This window comes from Chroicocephalus ridibundus, chromosome 1, assembly GCF_963924245.1.
Source record: "Chroicocephalus ridibundus chromosome 1, bChrRid1.1, whole genome shotgun sequence".
NCBI lineage: Eukaryota > Metazoa > Chordata > Aves > Charadriiformes > Laridae > Chroicocephalus > Chroicocephalus ridibundus.
This window is the reverse complement of record NC_086284.1, coordinates 2,965,870-2,986,787: the sequence shown is the minus strand read 5'-3', so window position 1 is coordinate 2,986,787 and position 20,918 is coordinate 2,965,870. Positions and strand designations below refer to the sequence as shown.

Below are 20,918 nucleotides of genomic sequence, written 5' to 3'. Positions count from 1 at the left end.
GTGCCCAGACAGTCTCCTATACCATATAATATAAGTTTGAATTTTTATAGCATTTTTCAGCTCTAAAAGACTTTTCAGACATTGCTAACCATGCCAGATATACGCTATAACGTGATACAAAACAAGTGCCTGATCATTTAGGCATGGACTCTAGCTTGTATTTGCAGAAACTGAGAGCCCAGTTGGCTTATTTAAAATGTGAGTGCTCCAGATCACTTTTAGGAAGAAAAAATATTCCTATTCTTCCAACATGACTATGGAAGGAGATCTCAAAATAACAATAGCCCCAACAGGGAATCACTGTCTCCATCCAGCTGAGCGATTACTGTCTGATTTTCATATTTAAGTTCAAATGTGAAAAATACTTAACTGTCCAAGTGGGACAAAGGCAAATTTTAGGTGCATAGGTCTAAAAGCAGTTCTATAGATAGGAGAAATCTCTGCGTATATCCCTTTCTTTCTCTGCGTATATCCCTTTCTTCCCTGCAGTTTTGCTAGCGACCTGCAGTCCTGTTCACCACGACCAACTTGTTGCCTTGATCTGATCTTAGCTCTATGGGACTTCGGAATTTTGTGCTGGCAGACTTGCTTGGCCTTTCAGAAAATGTAATTGTAATATTTTTGTTAGTTTATTTTTAAATAGAATACATAGAGATGGTGATAAGCTGTGCTCTCTTCATTTCAGGTAAGGTAGGGCCCAAAGAGTAGTGGATTCACATCCTCTGTGGGCTCAAAGGATGTAAGGAGTAAGGCCAAGAGACTACATTAAACTCAGTGTACCCTCGGTTTAATGCGATACTCTTTTCCTGCCCAGCTCCTGACCTGGGAGTAGCTTTACCTTGATGTTGTGCCATCAGATCAGTGAGCTGAAGGAGCTTCTCCTGGAACCATGAACTCCTTAGATCAGGAACTAGGCTGACTGTGGAGAGGTGGAAAGCTGGAAATACTGATTCTGGTGATAGTCTCAGTAAAGCAAATATTCCCTTGCACATGCACTAGCTTCATGTTTCTCTGTAGTCTGTTTAAAACTACAGCTACTTCACCTGCTTGCCCCTTAACCAGGGCTTTGTTAAAGTACCAGAAAGCACAGATTATTTTGCCACAATTGTGCAGAAACTGTAGAAGGATTAAGACCCAAGGTCCAACGCTGCTTTTTCAGTAAGTGCGCAGCTTTAGAATTGTTGATCTTGACTCTTACAGGCGTCAAGCACATGCAAATCCACCTGACACAAATGTATTTTGCAGGCCTATTGGACAGCTAGTTAAAAGGTAGTGAACCCATCTTTTTGCTAGTGAAAATTCATAGCTTTTAAAAGAGGGGACTGATAAAAACAGTAGATATTTCAGACTTGTAATAACTTTTCCAGCACCAACAAAAATTGTTTTGGTTCAAAAAGAAGGTTATCTTCAGAGCTAATGGCCAGGGGTCACCAGAGTGACAACAGTGAGCTTATTTTTCAAGTGCATGCACACAGAACATTTTTATTTTTATTTAAGAAGAGCCCATTTTGCACAAACACTGAAAAATTCAGTACTTATCTCTATACCTTCTTCACAGTAGACGAAGCAGGAATTATGCTATTAAAGTTTATGAGGTTTTTTTATGTGTGTATACATTGTGTTCAAAGAACTGTTAAGGGATGGCAGGGTTATAAAGTTAACCACTCAGATTTAGGAAATGCGAGAATTAAGATGGTCTAAGCAACTTTTATTTCAGGCCCTCTGTGGCCATATATTGTAGTGTAGTATTATAATATAACTCAAATACATTTTTAATTACGCAGTTATTTTTGTTTTCACGGGCCCTCTGCTTCTTCCAGTCACGTGGAGTGCTGCTTCATATGGCATTTTACATTCAACGTATGTCTCCAGGCATTATTTAATGCATGTGGTTCAAACTGTGCTCCATTTACAGAATTATTAATTTTTTCACTGATTTTCCTGTTATACCGAGCCTGATCACACTATCCAACTATCTCATTCCAACATTAACGAACTTATTTTCAGAATATCCCTGTGTGATTAGAACTTTTACTCATTTAACAAAACAATTAAGATAAATGAGTCCACTAGTTTCTGTGTCCAGTTTGCAATATCAAGAATGAAATTCACCTAACTCAAAATGCTTAAATTCTAAGCTGTCTTCAGTCCAAGTTAGAAAAAAAGGAGAGAAAACGTGCCTTTGGTGAGCAGTTTTCTGATAAATATACGTATAATATTGTGATGCTCCAGTTATTAGCAAGGGAACCTGGCTGACCTGATTATACCAGAAATTTAAGTTTTAGGTGGCTAATGTCAGCTGATACCAATTCCACCTTAGACTGGCTTCTTGGAGCGCACAGGATTCCTTGCATTTTTTCTGCACGAAGCCCAGCTCCCCCTGATTTCAGCTGGAGCTGCTGATGCTCAGCACTTCCGCAAAAACTGGCCATCTGTGTCTACGAAGACCTTTCAAAGTGAGGAATATCTCAGTTCTTCACCTGTGGAAAGTCTGGATTTGTGAAATGCCTGGTATTAATTTCTGTGGCAAAAGCAAGAACAGAAACAGTTATCTACAACAGCATTCGCCTGTCTCAGCCTGAGAGCATCCTTTTGCCTTGCACAGCCTTTGTCCAGAGTTCTCCAATTTCTGTAAGAAATGATACTGGAATCCCACAGGCACACAATTCCCTTGTCCTTCAATACACACTTAATTCCCAGAGGGCTGTCCTGTCTGCACAGTGAATGTGATAGGTGTTCTGAGGAAATCGTACTTGTTGAGCACTTTACTCTGTGGTTTATCTTTTTTTTAACCTATGAATTGAGTCTTAATTTAAGAAAAGCAGAGCCTAATTTGTCTCATAGATGTCATTTAGACCTGGGACTGCAGAAAAAGCCAGGGTATGAATGGTAACGCTTATATTCAAGAAGTCTGGGAAATAGGAATGTGTGCGCAGCACAAGGGTCAAATTTTACAATGACTCTCCACAGCTCTAGATGGAAAGTCTACACAACCTCGCATGGGGCAAGGCCACCATCTTCAGAGCCACAAGCCTCTGCCACTTGAGTAATTGGTGGGAGCAGCTGTTGCTGTGCAAACTAGCCCAGGAGGAAGATAACACAAAAGCTTTCCCTAGGGGTTTCACAAGAATTTTTGAGCACCAGAGCAGCACAGATGCTGTTCTCCGTCTTTTCTGTTTTTACTAGCTGGGCTTTGGTTTTTATCCTCATTTGCTCCAACCCCTGGTTTGACCATTTTTCTATTCCTCCTCTTTCCTAGAGAAATCTCAAGTCAGCCTTCCTTGGGTTTGCCTTTACACGTTATAGATCCCTTGGCTTATCATAGTATTATCCTAGTGTTGGCAGGTAAAACTCCCTGTATTGGATTATGTATGTATGCAAGGGAGGAGAGGACTCAGGGTAATATTTTCTTATCAGTAATGCTGTCTCAAAGAATTACTTCCCCTTGACTTTTCATTCCTGCTCCTGTGTTGCCTCCTCCACTAGAGCTAATGCACCTATTTGTGAGGCTGGGAGCTCCATGAGGGCATAATTCAGGTTCAGATAAACCTGTAAAAACACCTAATCTTGATCAGTGACTGGTCAGTACAAGTAAAGGAGCAGGATGGAGGACAAGGGCTGCACAGGGAAGACAGATGCAGGAGATGGAGAACCACCCATGCCTAGCACTGCTATCAGGAAAAACTCTTCCCAGAGGCTGCATGAGATACTTGGGCATAAGATGAACTTTTGGGCATGGTGGGAAAGGCTGTAGCACTAGAGACTATGCCGAGGGGCCGTCCCTCCCTAGAGACTCCCTTCAGAGGGACCTTTCAGGGACAGAAGCATAATTAACACTGGAATTAGCACAGTCCTACTGCATCCCTTCCATCTGCGGCTCTCCGCAGTAATCACCAGCGGGTGCTAACATAGCCAGGTTGGTGTCCCAAATTAGAACTATGACACTGAGTGGGCCAAAAAGCCCACCACACTACATCCACTCAAGATCCATAAGGACTAAGAAACAGAGTTAGGGGACAGTCTTGGTTATCCTCTTGAGAAGCTTAGTAGGTGCTATCCTATTGACTGATGGCCAGGACATTGGGAAATAATATAATGAAAATATATAGTTAAAGCTTTAAATCAGTGCATAGATACATGCAAAACTAAGAGATACAAATCACTAGCATTTTTTATTTGTTATAGTTAGATAACTGTGAAGAAGTCACCAGCAGTGTGGACTAGGAAGAGGAGTCCTATTTTTTGTATAAACTCAACTAAGTAGGGCACCCATGTGTGACTACTGGGGAGAGGGTTTCAGCTGCAAAACACAAATGGCCTGCTGCGTCGTGTGCTGAGCAAAGCTGGACTAAATAGAATGATAAGAATTTATGAGAAGTGGGTCCAGAGAAGGGCAACGGAGCTGGTGCGGGGTCTGGAGCACAAGTCTGGTGAGGAGCAGCTGAGGGAGCTGGGGGTGTTCAGCCTGGAGAAAAGGAGGCTGAGCGGAGACCTTTTCACTCTCTACAGCTCCCTGAAAGGAGGGGGTAGAGAGGTGGGGGTGGTCTCTTCTCACAGGTAACAGGCAATAGGACAAGAGGAAATGGCCTCAAGTTGCAGCAGGGGAGGTTTAGACTGGATATTAGGAAAAAGTTTTACACTGCAAGGGTTATCAAGCATTGGAACAGGCTGCCCAGGGAAGTGGTTGAGGCACCAGCCCTGGAGGTGTTTAACAGATGGGTAGACATAGTGCTAGAGATATAGTTTAGTGATGGTTTTTGTCAGAGTTAGGCTGGTGGTTGGACTAGAGGATCTGAAAGGTCCCTCCCAACCTAGGCGATTCTGTGATTCGATGATTCTAAATGGAAATCTGTGGGTTTGGTTCAGAAAACATATGAGAGGCAAGCCACTTGTTCTGTGATTTTTGTTTGTTTCTCTGCATCATTTGTTTCAGGCAATAATAATACAATATTTATTGATTATGCTACACCATTACTTTGTAATCTTCTGATATAAAACCAGGTTGTTTGTTTTGCCGTGCTGCATTCCCACCGTAGGCTTATTGGCAGGGAAACTGAGACACGGCAACTGGTGGTATTTGCCAGCTCTGTCTCTCCAAACGCTCAGTAGTAACCTCAGCACAGGCGTCTCCTGCCAGAAGCTGTTCCTCAGGTCTGGCACGGGGTGGAAAAGGAGAATTTGTGAGGCTCCGTGCTTCCACGCTGGAGGATTGCAGCAGCGGAATTGGAGGGATCAGGGAATGGGAGTGGGGACACGGTGCATCTAGGGCTGTGTGGGGATCTGCAGGGAGAAAGGAGGCGTGAAGGAGGGAGCTAATGAGGCAGGGAGACTTCTGTAGTGGTTGTAGGAGCATGGACATGTCAGAAAATTTTGAGGGGAAGAGCTGAAAACTATAAAAAGGAGTATGCAAGTGAAGTTATTGCAGGACAAAGGGATGGAGAGGTGGCTACAGCCTGATGCTGATAAATTGTATGGTTTCACCCACGTCTTCCCTTTGCTCCACTGAGATAAACAATCAGTATTAGCTGGCCTTTTTTTTTTTTTTTTGAAGTTACTGATTTTTATAGTCTGCAGCCGCATTCACCATTTGATACTAGCAAAGCCGCCCTCCTAGGGTGTCTTTTTTTACACTGGCACTTCAAGTTAAAAATCTATTTTAAATTATTGGATCGCATGTAGCAACCTCCAGAGGGCTAAACTGATGCTGTTAACAGGTCCAAAATGCGATGCAGCATATGGAGCTGAATACCTCATGGTACAGATTTGCATGCAGGCGGTTTTAATTAGGATTTAGAATTCCTTGAGGAATGCAGCATTCTGGGCTAGTCTCAATCTTGTCAATACATAGTGTTTTTGTTCATGCTAAAGCCTGCAAAAACCAGGAGGTTCTTCCTTGCTTGTAACTTTTGATGCTTATATGAACTGTTAGACTTTCCTCCAGCCGCCAGTTTTGTGTATGATCATAACTTGTTTATATGTGCTTACTATAAAAAATTGCCATTTTTTTTAATAATATTGTACCAGGTGAGTTCAAAGCAAAAATCGTTTGAAGTTTTCTGACATTGCATAGCTACTTGTTTTTTCCTGCAACAATTTGTAGTTCAATGCGAGAATGTGCTTTAACTCGATGGTTATTGTGCCATCTTGTGAGAGAAAGGTGCAACTACGTCCAGCTAATACAAGGAAAGGGCACTTTGGCTAATACCCATTTCACTTGTTCTTCATCATGAAAAATAAAATTATTTAAAATTTAAAAAAAACAGATGAGGAGAATGCTGTAAAGCGTATTTGGTCCACTACTTTGTACTTGAATTTTTAGAAAAACTGAGCATATATTCCCTACAATGGGCAAATACTTGCTTATTCCACTAAATTGAGAGAATAAATCATGTATTTGGTGGTTTTTTTCCATCTTGAAAAAACCCTCCTTATTGTATTAAATGGAAAAGTTATGCAAGTTCCTGGTATTCAGTGTTAATAGTGTCCCTTCTGTGAGACAATTTGGTTCTTACAGGAAACCTCTCATCCTCTGAAAATCACTATGTGTTTCTCGGAGATAGCACAGTATAAATTACACAAAGCACTGCTTGCTATTACATTGGCACAGAGAAAAACCTAATTCCTGACCTTAGAAAGTCTGCTCTCTCCTAGAACCTTTGTGGGGAAAAAACTCCCACAAAAACCCCAAACCAAATCTAAAAATAAATTGCAGCGGCAGTAGCTAACCTACAACCTTATTTTTTAATAATAATTATTATTAGTCTATTAAAGTCAGTGTAGTTCACTAGGTCTTGGGTTTAGAAAAGCAGAGTGGAAAAATCTCCGAAGTTCTACCACTGCTTAATTAATTGATTCACTTTGTGACCTTGAGCAAGTTGTTGTATTTCTGGCCCTAATTTTACCCACCTTTAGATGATGCACATACTTTTTTTCAACAGGATGTTATCAGACTTGACTACCACTTGTAAAGCTCTTTGGGCTTCTTGGATGAAAGGTATTGCTGTGATGTAGTGACAAGCTTTTTAGAAATCTACTTGATAAGCAAAAGAGCAAGTCATTCACAATAAGTATAATTATCAATGATTTAAGCTTCTTAATCTACTTCCACAGTCTTGGCAAGCAGATTGTGATTTCTTCCATTTTATATAACGAGAAGAGTATTTTTTCTCTTTTTACTCTATAGATTGATTGCAAATATTCAGAATTCAAGCTGTGTTGCTCATTTGCAATCAGTTGGATGAGTAACATTATTTCTACTCATGATTGGACGAATGCCCAAGGACTTGTGTGTGCAAATTGTAAAGTTTGTTTTCTCAAGATACTCATCTGTATGACATTGAAATTTGCTGCCTTTGGAGAGCAGTGCCAGTAAAATTCAACACATTGAAGACCACTGCAAAAACTGAGTACAAAAGTAAGGCAAGGTGACAGTAACAATTTTTAATGGGACTTTGCAGATTAAACTTTTGTCTAAATGGACCAAGTCCATTATGGTTTTAGTTTTTGCCTGTTGCTAAAAGGGTGAACAAATCCACTGTATTGAATTATGGACTTTATCAGGGAGTGTAGTGATAGGACGAGGGGTACTGGTTTTAAACTGAAAGAGGGGAGATTTAGATTAGATGTTAGGAAGAAATTCTTTCCTGTGAGGGTGGTGAGGCACCGGAACAGGTTGCCCAGAGAAGTTATGGCTGCCCCATCCCTGGAGGGGTTCAAGGCCAGGCTGGACGGGGCTTGGAGCAACCTGGGCTGGTGGGAGGTGTCCCTGCCCAGGGCAGGGGTGTTGATCTTTAAGGTCCCGAATCATTCTATGATTCTATGATTCGATGATAATATCACGCAGAAGGGAGGTGACGATCAAGCTGTTCAAAGGTAGCTCCCAGGTCAAGGTTACAGCAGATGACTAGCAGTGGGGTTAATCTGTATGGGAGTTGCAAAGCAGCTCAAATACCAGGTTGAGGGAAAAGGCAAGTGAGCGATGGATAAGGGGCAGGTAGCGTTGGGACCCAATTGCGTACCTTGTCTATCCTGATTGCAATGGGACCCTGGACCTGCAAGAGGTCGTTGTCTCACATGGGAAATTTTCTGCAGAAATTCCTTTCCCTGTGGTCTTTAAATTATGTGGGTTATATGAAGACCCACAGCTTCTAAGGTGCAGACGTCTGGCCCCTCCTGAGGACTGTAAAACAGGAATAGCATTTGAGACTCGAAACAATTTGCTCCCTCCTTTTGCAGCCCTTCTATTGTAAGCAGAAGCAATGTGTGATGTATTGGAGCGTGGTTCAGCCAAAGAGCCATGTAGAGAAGAAAAGAGATACATGTGCTTTTGAATGCCAACTCCGGTAGGACCACATTCAGCAGCTTAGGACACAGGTCAATTTGCGTTGATCTAAAATGAAATGGTCTGTTTGCATTTTCTGCAAAGCAAAGCGATCATAACTGCAAAAAAATACTGAGGACTTTTGTAAAAACTAGTTCTCTATGACCCAAAATTAAATGACAGATTCCCGAATATCTTAATTCACTGATAATCTGTCAAAAATAGGTTGTAAGAACATCTGTATTTCCACGTTAGTGCAGTAGTCTGGCTATTGTAACTGGTATTGTAACTTCCCACTTTTTTTTTTTTCTTTTTTTTTTTTTTTGTCTTGAGAGCTGGCTTTGTTGGGATGTAAAGCTTTTGACCATTACCTTCTGCTGGACTCATATCTTCAGTCCTGTTTAGCTGACAACTCTTTGGCAAACACAGCCTTAGAATGCTCTTTTAGACAGTGCGATACGAGAAGCAGTAATGCTGTAATAATCTCACAGTGTAGGGAGAATGATCTCTTATAAAAAGGCACGTTCACATTAAAAATTCACAGTAGCGCACTCCACTCCCCCATTATAGGTAATTACAGAGGATTTTAAATATCTGATGCTAGTTGGCAGCGTACAATACCCTGTCAGCAGCAGGCACTGATTTGTAATTTAATTATCATAAGACATCCACCTGTTCTTTTGTCGAATGAAGAGTAGCATTTCCGTGCAATCATGCTTTTCCCTCCAGAAATTTGAATTAACCCTTAGGGAAAGCTCTGGTTTCTAGGGAATGCGGTAATTTCAAGGACATTTGCAGGACCCCATCAGGACAGAGAGATGGAGACGAATGAGGCATTTCTGCAGGACAGTCTCAATTCTGGTTTGGTATTTTCAGCCTTACCACTGGCTTTTTGCTGTGTCAAGCTGTTTTGGTTCACAGCTGAAAGCATTTCAGTGAAGAGATGCTGTGGGAGGAAAGATGTATGAAAATCAATGAGTTCGGTGCTAAGAACATGAGGCAAACACGTAACAGGATTGACCCAGAAATGCTCTAGGCTTGTACTTCGTGAAGAACGAGAAGGCTGGGCTTGGGGTGGGAGGGAGATAAAGACAAACAGAAAAGTGGAAACCTGTTCTGTAAACTTTCCAGTTTATGGCGCATGAACATAGACATTATTGAAGTTGTCATGGGAATGTGCAGTTATCGGATAAAATGATCAATTTTAATTACAAAGCATAGGTTTTCATGGGAAAATCTACTAGTGGAGATGCACAGAAGTGTTTTGCTTTTCGGGAGCAGAGGGCTCAGGGTGAGCCACTTTCCTCTGGGCCTTGGCTCTCATTTATGCAACGGCTACACCGCAGCGCGGTGATGGGGAAAGAGCTTGCTGATGGACGTGAGGAGATAGTCTTTCTTTAATGGCACCTTACCCTTCTTCTTGTAGTAAAGCTGCACGAATGATCTGGCCAAAGCTCATTATGGCATCTGCCACGGCTGTCTTGTCTCTTTGGAAAGCTGTCACTGGACATTTGAATCTTTACCATTCCCCGGGGAGATGGGATGATTCTGGTATTCTGCAGTTATTTCTCCTAATCACGTTTTAGCAAGTGACTCACTTTAAAGAGGGTGTCTCTGAGTACTCGTGTTTTTTGAAAGAGTACTCGCTGGATTCGAAAAAAAATAATTGATCGCTTGAGGCTTAAATGATCTGTGTGCCAAGCCTTTAATGTGACATTGGTTGGAGTACCATCTATTAGACTGATGGCTTCATGCCCAAATAATACTTGTCTGGTGCCAGCCATTTTATAGATTCATTAATTATGTTATCTGAAAAAGTGAATATGTGAAGGGTTGCAGGCATATCCCAGAAAAGAAAAGAATAACTCATGTCACGTGTGTATTTGGAGAATAACTAGCAACTGCTGAACCATTTCCACACGTGAGAGTGAAGGCAGGAATAAACTGGGATGATTTCCTGTGGAGGGCTGAGTAAATGGAGCAACACGCCAGATCTGCGTGGTCAAAGTGGAATGGAGGAGCTGCAGAGAGGTCTCCTTCACAACGTCCTCGTGAGCGTACCTGAACTTCAGACTTTTTATATGGCCTTCCAAATAAGCCTTAGTCTTTGATGTTGCTCATTCCAATATTTTAGCATATACCTGTCACCTGAAAATGGCATTTACAATGGCACTATCTGCCCCTCTCTTATTGCCAAAGACTTTTGAATTCCCCCTCTGGTTTACACTCTGTTCTCCTCCTCCTGCTCCCGGCCGTAACCTCTCGGCATCCCCCGCCACTGCCTTACCCCTTCAGTAGTCTTCTCCCTCAAAATGGCGGTGTGTGCGTCTGTCGGGTGGAAAGGGCAAGGCTTTGGCAGCGGGGACTGCCGGCACCTGTGTGAGGAGAGGCGGGGGCTGCCCGTGCCAGACACAGCTGGTTCCAGCCGGTTCCAGCCAGCCCCAGCCAGCTCCATTGGCCCCACTACAGGACGCAGCCGGGCCCATCAGTTAAGTGGCTGGTGCCCTCTTAAGAAGGATTCTAGCTAAAGGACAGATCTGGTCATTTAATTTAATTTTTAGGGTTATAATCCGTGTTGTTACAAGCTTTGTTTTGGACCTTGGACAAGCTTCTTACCTCCTGTTTCTTATGTAGCCTCTCCATGGAGTGGGGAGTTATAACACCTCACACCATAATTAGCGTTCCGGGTAAGGGGAAAACTTCACTGGAGAGTAATTTTCTGCCCAACTGTGGCTCTGTGGAAGTGCATGTGTGCTCTCCTGCATCAGAGTACATGGCGCTAAATGGAAAATGACTCAATATTTTGTGGAAGAAGGCTATAGAAGTGCAGTTATTAATGTGGGGATGTGATATGTGAGCTAACGCTACAGCTCAGACGATCAACGTGTCGTTTTTTTCTTTATCAACCCTTGACAGCATGTCCTCTCAGATGTCTGTCTGATTGTGAAAGTTTTGTGTACCAGTGTGATATACCATATTTTCTCTCTTTGATGAAATGTTAAAAAAATAATGAGGTATTGTCTCCAGAACAGATTCGGAAATTGGAGGGTTATACTGTCTACTGTCTGATGCTTCATCTGGTATCCCATAATTACATTAATAGATGTGCATTGCCTCCTCAAAGCTTATTTGTTCTCCCTTGCGATCTTTTTTCTCTAGAAATATCGTTATCAAGATGAGGACGCTCCACATGATCATACTTTGCCTCGATTAACCCACGAAGTGAGAGGCCCAGAGCTTGTTCATGTGTCAGAGAAGAACTTGTCTCAAATAGAGAATGTCCATGGATACGTCTTACAGTCGCACATTTCTCCTTTGAAGGTAGGATCGATATTCGCTGTGGCTTTGGTCCTCAAATACAAGAAAACATGTAGCGTGAAGCGCTTTGGGAAACTTATTTTGTCATACAAACAGACAAGCTGCTTTTTGAAAGGTATCCTTGCAGATCGATTGTCCCGTGTTGAGTTTTTAAGGCTTGCTGTAGTGTAACAGATGATGGTTTGGTTGGAAAAGCTTTGTGTTGAGATCTGAGCTTTTTGCTTTGAGTGAGATATTTGCTTGAGCAAAAATCATTCTGGGCAAATGAGCCTTTTTTGCTGTACGTCGAGAGAGGAATAATGCAGGTTCTCGGCCTCAAAATCACGGTGATTTTGGAATGGCAGGCCTGATTGTCCTTGTTCAGAAATGGAAAAAAATACTGTAAATGTAACCATCTGATAGAATCCTGGGTTTTGCATCTCTCAAAAAGCTACATCAAAGTCATAACTTATGCCTGAAAAGGAAGCTCATTTGCCACTATTCAGTTGCTTTACTACTCAAGTACTTGCTGTTTTCTGTGGGTTTTGTTGCAATTCAGGGTGATGCAGAGACATCTCTCTGTTATCTAAGGCAGCTATTTATAAAATATAGACAGTTTCTCTTTATGTGTGTCTGGTGCCCTCTGACATATCTTGCTGGGCAAAAAATGTTTATCTTCACAGTGAACCTGTCTAATAACCAAAGAGAAATCAATTTCTGAAAATTACATTTGTTCTTTAATAAGACTGCAATAGTTTGAAGATAGTGCTAAAACTTCTCTAATGAAAGAAGCATGGATGGGGTCATGAGCATGATGATTTTCCTATTTTTATTTTCTACTGGGCCTGGGAACAGGAAAAAAAGAAGAATATTTGTACTAGAGGTGGTGATGTTCTGGGTAATGGTTTTATTCCAGCAATTAACTAAGCAGCAAACAAGGCAGATGGGCTTTGCTCCTTCTGGTGCTCAAGGCCTGTGAAATGGGCATCGCTTGTCTAGCAGAGTGTACAGTGCGGTTACAAGTGAAAGGAAATGTTTATTGTTGAAGATTGATGTGAATGCAGCTGGTGGTCATTGAGCCTTCATGGAATAGCCACGTGAATTAATCTCTGTCTTCTGCTCGTGCTGTTCCTGTGTGTAGTTTGCATGCTTGTCTTTTCATGTTTTAGCAGCTTTCCAGATTGCTTACCCAACTTCTACTGCAGAAACCAACATTATCAAGCAGTGATGTATCTTATGCTGAGGTAGATGCGCTTAGGTATTTGGAAGAGGACACTTCTATGTGGCCTCTTTGTAACCTCAGGGGACAGTCAAAGACAAAGCAATTTCTTGCCTGGAGGGGAAACATCCCTGCTCCTCTAGGGCTCCTCGAGTATTAAGATTATCGTGGTGCTTCTTATTCATGAAAGTCAAAAATAGATATTTTGCTTCACAGATGGAGACTTTCAAGTAAGGCTGCATGATCCAAGCTAATAATGTAGAAATGATGATAAAAAGCTTATAGTGAAGTGAGGTGAAGGGTATCCCCAGACATCTAGAGTTGCCTTAAAACAGCTCCCAGTCTAATTTGCTGTTGTGACAGAAGAAAGTTGTTTTCTGCTACTGTTTTCTGAAGTGATGGGAGGAGAGGAGCTACGTGGTATTCCCTCTTGGAAATCAGTGTCTTTTGCAAGTTCTCTGCTCCGCCTGAGGATTTCTGTTTTTGACTTCATCCCTTTCCTTTCTTTGCTTCAGATTCAGTGTCTCATGCCTGCCACTTAATCTAAATATAGTAATTTGTCTTTTCAGATGGCTTTGAAGTTCCAGCTTGCTTTCTGCTGCAGTCTATGTCCTGTCTTTTAACCTTCAGTAGAGAATTCGCCCAGGAGGCTGGAGTAAACCTCCTGCTAGAGCTCATAGCACTGTGATACCCTTCCTATCTGAAATGCCTGCTTTGGATTCCCTTTTGTTTCTGGGAATTGACCGAAACCCCTGTTCAGAAGCTTTTTGTCATGGCAATTTCCACATAGTTGAGAAATAGCATTCCAAACCCTCCAAAATCCAATCAGAATTGGTTGTTGTCTTGAGTTATAGACTTTCCATCCCATAGTCTAATATTATTAAGTATTCCATGCTCTTCTCAGTAGTAATGTGTAAACACGGCTGCAGTGAATAACGGCTACATCTGAGGCACACTGCCTCTCAACCCATAGCGTGCCTTCCTAGGGAAATGGAAAATACTGTTTTTTAAAGATTTGCTGGCTAAGTTTGCTTGCAATTTAAGTATTTTGTTTCCTTGCGTGAGAGGGGGAACTGCTGGAATCCTGCTCTGAAGATACATAACAAATGCTGGGGTCCAAATACAGCCTGTCAACGCCAGTCTTAGGAGTGAGAAGGCACTGGCAATTGCAGTGGGATAAAGCTGTCAGGAAACTGCACCGAGGGCTGTTTGCGCTGGAAAGGTTGACTCGTTCCGCCCCAGTTTTCTGAATACAGGTCAGAGCATTTGGTGCAAGGGGAAATCGTGTGTAAATGAAAGTCACGAGTTCGCTTGCGCCACGAGAGGGGTCACATCACCTCCGGTGTCACCAGGACTAGCTGTCTGACCAGCCACCCAGCCAGCAGGCACATTGCATGACCAGGGGGTGGCTGTCTGTCTGAGTGGGGTTAAATCACTGCCTGACTCTGCATTTCGCTGCCTGAATTTCACTGTGGGGTCTGCAGACCCAGGGTGAAGCTCTCAAAGCATTTTTGAGGCAGCCTTTTGTGTTTAGTGGCTGCAAAGTGCCCTGTTGACAGGATGATTTGCCCCATATTTTTATGTTTGAAATAGTGTCATAAAAGAAGAATGTTTGAGCATAAAAATAATCTAGTTAAGATGCTTTGGAACCAAAGCGGTATCCCAAGGCCAAGCCACATATCCATCTTAATCACATCACTTTTCCTAAGTGACTTGAGTTTGGCAGATGAACAAGTTGCTTGTTTCCATACGTTTGTGTTCATTTGGAAAGAAGTCTGCGAAGATCATGCAATCAGAAAACTACCCTTCAGGGTGGCTGGTTCCAGCCCCCCACAACTGCCCAGTACCCCCTGCCGCCTCTGGAAGCCATAGGAGTCATACCTTGTCTGTACGGTTAAACTGCTTGCTACTGTCTCCCTGCCTGTGCTCCCAAGATTCCACTGAACATCTCAGTGTGCATCCGTAAGCCAGCTTGACAGATTGAGCACGGACTCACATCATTCCAGCTACAGGTTTTGTGGACGGTTGAAGTTCAGGCAGAGAAACCGTGGGCCCGTCTATACCCCTGTGTACATCTCTAAGTAAAACATTCCAGGGATTCTTGAAAAACTTTCTAACCCTCAGGGTGGAAGGATTCAGCCTGTCTTTTTGAAGACATGTGTGATTCAAACTGCCTGACAAGGTATTGTGTTGCATAGAACAGATGCATCTTAAATTTGATATTGAGTTGCGGTGTACACACTGTTAAAGAACTTGGCTGTAATTTCATATTCTGGATTATGTGGTTTGATGTAGTCCAGAAATATCCTAGTGGAGCTTGTCATTACTGGTTACTTCAGAAGTTTTTTATAAAGAACAATTTCTTTAATGACCTTGCACTAGTTCTGTGTGCTGAATAATCAGAAATCTGGTCCTCAGCCATTCTGAAAATCTCTTTGAGACACTCAGATATTGATTATGATAAATACTGTTTAGAAATGTGAAAAGTTTTTCTGATATTGACATGTCTTGTTATCTTTTAAGTACCTGAAATCTAGTGTGCACTAGCCAGATCACTTCCTTTGAGAAGATAATAATGAACAGTTTTGATGAAAACTAGACCCTCTTTTCACTGGGATTTTAGCTTTTGTAACTTCAGATTTCTTGCATGAACTTTACTTTTCTATTTTTCTGCTTCTTTTCTTCCTGTAGCATTTCCCGTACACTCAACACAGTTCTGGAAAATGCTTAATTTTAGAAACCTGAAAGCTTCTGTTAAAGGTTGATCTGCTTACTAGTGTGGAGAAGATAACATTTTAAACAGCTTCAGCAACTTTGAATGTCGAACACTGAAGTTGTAAAGGAAGTTTTTAGTTACGTGGCTGTATTAACGTGCTAACATTCGAGAAGTTTTGTGAAAGAGAGAGTTGCCATATATTAAGATGATAAATGTTCTTTGCAACTTATGGAGGTGATGAGATTGTGTTTTATTAGTCTGTTAAAGGAAAAAGTATGTATGTAATAAAAAGATAAAATAATTTTATTGCACTTTCTCTCTTTTGACACTAGATGGTGCAGTAAGCTCAGAATCCTTTGATCTGCCGCTATAACGCTTGAGTGACATGCTACGGAGGTTCTTATACGGCTTAGAAAGTGCTAATTCAGTAAAAATGCCTTGTTAGAAATTAGGTGCCTTCTGAATCCCTGGTGTGTTGGGAAATCTGAATAAAACGCAACCATACCTGAAATTCAGACGTGCAAGTTCTCCCTCTAAATTACATGCTCCTCTCTCTCTTTCCCTTCTTCCTAGGAACACAGTTAATCGGTGTTCATTAAATCAATGACAACTATGGCTTCTAAATGAACCTTGTTAGTATTATTGTGATGTTAGATTTCATTTTGGTTTAAGTATATTCCACTTTCTTTAGGTAAACTTAGAAGTAAAAATCCATGTAAAGATCTTGCATCTCCTTGGTTGCCTAAACATTTTAAATGTCAGGCTATTCCAACTGCTATCTCCATTTTGAATTTAATGCAAGGTTTGAGTGTAAGCATCAATGGCAGTTATGCAAAAAACAAGTAGCCAGGTAAATTACTGTTATTATCTTAGCCTAGGGTATTTTTAAACAAGGAAGTTCAGAAACCTTCTTGGTTGCCTCCTTTTTGATGGCCTCACGTTGTAGAAGGGAAGGAACCGCTCTGGATATTCTTCCTTTATTTTTTTTTCCGTCCCAGGATGCTGTCCTGCAGATCAGTGGGGTTGCTGACAGCTCATAGAAAGTCAGGACTGATGGAAAGACTTTCCAGTGGAGAGTGGGAAAAACCGTCTCCACATGAAGCAAATGGGCAATTCATTTGCTTAGCAGTCTCCAAAGTTAAGGTTATACATGAATTGACATTTGTGCAAATTGCTTTTCAGAAGGAGGAGGTTTGCTTCTCCCATCACCACGGCACACTGATTCCATCAGTTCTTTTTCCTTGATGATGGCAAAAGCCCCTATCTTACCCATTATTTGAGATTCTCTGTATCTAGTGGGAAAAAGATGTTTTGTTTCTGCTCCAAGACATGTCTCTCCCAACTTCCAGCTTCTGGTGTGTGTGTAAAGTGTCCTTTGCACTATCATTCTTCTTTTTATCCACCTGGGTGCAGGAAGGTCATTCCTGGGAAGGCTCCTGGAGTCTGTCTAGGCCTCTTTTGCGTCTTTAATGAAACAGCTTTTTTGTCATCTCCAAAGCCTTCCTTGTCCAAGTGTGAGTCAGCCCTCACTACAGTGCTTGCCGTGCTTCTCTGACAAATTAACAGAGAGGGGGAAAGAGGTTCCGAGGATGAGCCTGGATGATTAAATATTCTGTGAAAAGCCTGAGCTTCCTGGAAACTGTCATAAAGGGTAATTTTTTGTGACTAAAACTGTAGATTAGGTAAGAGCTATTTATTTCATGAATTAACATTGACCAGTAAAAATTGGCTTCTAAAGACAATTTGGATAAATACGGTCAAAACATTCTATATCTTTTTTTTTTTTTCATATGCAACAGTTTGTATTTTTCATGTTAAAAAGTTTTAGGACTATTTCTTTACTATTGAATTCTGCAAAAAAATACTAAATCGCTGCTCACAGGTGCTGTGAAAATAGCAAACTCCAAGGTTCTCATGATGTTGCAGTGGATCACGTGAGCTGTAGATTAGCTCGAGAGGTTGCCGCATAGAGCTGCAAAACAACATTACATTCAACAGGCCTGTGTAGCTGTTTTAAATGAGCAATTACAGGAAAGTCCCCAGCCCGTGTAATTGTAAATACCTCTAGCTAAAAGGGAACCCGATTTACACAGGAAAAGCTGGTTGCTGCAGCTTTCAGCATTGCCATGCCTGATACTCCTGCGTAAATATAGTTCCTAGTGCTTTTTGAGGGATCATCTAACTGTGATAAGAAACCTCATTTATTTTTCCAGAGCTGCTGAACATTCTTAATTCCTATAACTGGGGATGAACCCTATGTTAGAGTTGAAGTTTCGATAGGGAATGGAGCAAGATAAGGCTGAATTTGTTTTAATTTCTGTGGTTCAGGTGTGACAAACGGTTGAGGCTGTGCCACAGCACCGGCTGTTCTTCCAGAGCGAAGACGCTGCATTTCAGAGGCTCTTAAGAGCCGTGGAGGACTGCAAGGGGCTGACGCTTTGTTGTATGTCAGGAGCAGAAGTCTGAAGCTTTCTCTTGCAGTTACAAAATGAATTGGGGTTATAAAGAGGACGTATTAATGTATGCATGGGTATATTAGCAAGCCACCTAAAATTGAATCTTGCATTCTTTTCTTTGCTTACACTGACTAAGTTTTATAAGTACAGCTAATCTGCATGAAGCAGTTTTTAGGCCCAGGGTGGCTCAGCCCAGTAGCAACGATCGTATAATAATACTTTTGATCTCTGGCCTGGTAGCTTCCTAGCTTTTGTGTTTTGGGGATGATTTTTTATTTTTTTTGTTGTCTTTTTTTACCACCCTCTCCTTTTTAATATGCAGTTATTGGCAAAGCCCCATACTGCAGTCTCTATCCGTTAGTGAATTCCACTGAATATTCAGTAGGTTGCTTCATTAAGATACAACGCTTGTTACATGTTTAATCATGTACTGCTTTTCTCTTATCTCTTGCTGTAACAGCAGATAAGCATGTATCATAGATCTGTTATCTGTCATCTATGTTTTTTAATATAAAAATGCAATCGGATTAAAAAGAGACAAAGGAAACACAAATGTGCCAATGCTTGTTCTTGCTTTTAGAGAAGTGGGAAAAGTAGCTCTGAATTTTTATTTTATTTCGTTACGTTTCAAGGAGAAGTAAGCAGCTTATAAATTAGTATTCTGAAGAATATTTTGTATCTCACTTTCACGTGGGCAGGGATGTCTTCCATTTTTGCAGTCTTTGTCTTACTCTGAAGAAAGTCCTAAAATGGTGCAAAATTTGAACATTACAGTAAAGAATAGTTACTAATGAGGAATAGTTTTTGGTTTTTGTCATCGTAGCTAAGTCCATTGTTTTGTGTGCTTGGGGTTTTTTTGCCTTGGATTTCTGATTGATGGCTTTCCACATGATTTATGTTGTTGCAAAGGGTATCTTGTTATCTTTCTAGCTTTTGACAGAATTAAAAAGAAACCAACCAAAATTGCTTCTGTCAGTGGGTGATTTAATTGGAGAAATCTCAGCAACTTAAGGTAAACCTCAGGCATTGCAATCCTTTATTTTTTGGCAAAATAAATGATGGCCTCTGATGGACACAAGCAAAGCAAATTCTGACAGTATCTACCAGCCCATTATATGTTAGATTTGCCCGAAGAATAAAGAAAGGAATTTTCAAAGGAATTTGAAAATATTTTCAGGCTATGGACACTGTTTACTTTATAAGGGCCTCCTAGGTGTTGAAGGTCTTTTCAAATGTTAATCCAAATGGCAGTTTCAGGAGACTTTCTCCGTTCCTGATCTACTGGGTTCTTTATCCATTAGTATTAATTAGCTGGTTTATCTTTCATTCTTTTCAGATAGTAGATTTCTCCTTAAGGATAGTCTTGTTTCCAGGTCTTATTTTTTGAAAAAAGTCTGATATGTTGCATTATTTCTGGCCATGTCTCTCACTTATAATGAAGAAAAAGAGAGATTCCAGGAATGCTTTTTTCTCGACCACTTTCTGTAATGTTCTGCGTACTACTAGTTACTTTTTGCTTCCCTGTAATTCATTGAGCTGTTTTTTTTCCTTGGTGTACTGGCCATATGAAATATAAAATAAACAGAGAGAGATGTACTATTATAAAGGTGGGGGGGTTTCCAGCTGAAATAAATGCAATATATTCAATAAATCCATGGAATCGCTGCTAGATGCTTCAGACATAAGATTTGTGGGTTCTTGCAGTTCTTTTCTTCGAGTCTAGGGGTACGAGAATGTCAGTATATTTGTAAAGTATCTGTAATGATGTTTGCCACCTTTCCAGAGTGTTTTGTGACCTACTGATGAAAAGTGCAATAAAGCATCTTGGCGTTATTAGTCAGCCTGTAACAGGAGGGATTTTTCTCAGAGATGTCAGACAGGTTTAACACTAGTTGTTTCCCTAAGCTCAGCAGCTGAAATGCCCTTCTGTCAGACTTCAGCTACTACTGGCACTTGGGAACCCACTCTGCATTTTAAACGAAGCATTAAACTGTCGTAATACCCTTTCGCCGAGGAATATCCTGATAATTCACTCGCTCAGTAGCAGATACATGCGTTTATACATCCAGTGATGTGACACGTCAAAAATGCGGTGGCTTTTGTCAGTATCAGGTGTAAAACAACGTACAAAGCAGAGGTTTGCAGCTCCAGAAGCTGTGGATGGGTGCTGCCTCCAGCATGAAGAGGGCAGAATCTGTTTAGTCAGACCTTAGGGAAGGATATCTTGGCAGCCTGACTAAGAAGCACTGAAGTTAATACACATTTTCTTTCCAAGTGCTTCCTTTTTAAAATTCTGTTTCTCATGGCTCTTATTTCATCTTACTGTAATGTAGTTTTGTGGGCTGTGGAGCCGTGAAAAAAAAACAACAGAATTTTGGCATTTAAAAGAAAGAAAAACCTTTCTGAACTGGCTATTTTTTTCCAACTCTTTTCAAGAATCTAGTCTAAATAAGAGTTTTAGAGATTATTATTTGTGTAACATCTTGGTAACAATAGCTAATTGAGACTTCTCAGAAAGATTTTTAAATGGAAAATGCTTTTTGCCATTAACGCATCTATTTCAGCAGATCATGTTATTTGCTTTCTAATAATCTTTTAAAGACAATATTGCTACTGAAGCTGATGCAATTGGGGGAAATGTCACAAAACAGTCAGCAGGCTTGATGACTCAGGTGACTTTTTTTGAGATCTGCACTGTTTACTGACTTGATTTTTGTTGCTGTCTTTTCTGTTCCCATGCTATTGTTTTTATTTTTCGTAGTTAATCAGCGTACCTTTTGCTTGTTACTTTGTCTGAATTGCCTTCAGGATCCATTCTTGCATTGCTCCTTTGGGTATTTCTTCCTTACTTTTCTGTTTTATCCATTCCTACACCTACACACGGATCCTGTTAATACTGCGAGCCCCCGT

At 41.1% G+C, this 20,918-nt stretch overlaps 1 protein-coding gene across 16 annotated transcripts in view; it reads left to right on the top strand.

The window, feature by feature from the left end:
* The window catches only part of DLG2 (discs large MAGUK scaffold protein 2), a 1,060,606-nt gene that overhangs the window by 474,290 nt on the left and 565,398 nt on the right, over positions 1-20,918 (top strand). For all 16 annotated transcript variants that reach the window (XM_063325909.1, XM_063325871.1, XM_063325941.1 and 13 more), the window contains one exon: positions 11,480-11,641. In XM_063325909.1, the coding sequence (XP_063181979.1) occupies positions 11,480-11,641 (162 nt within the window). The remainder of the gene's footprint in view (positions 1-11,479; positions 11,642-20,918) is intronic.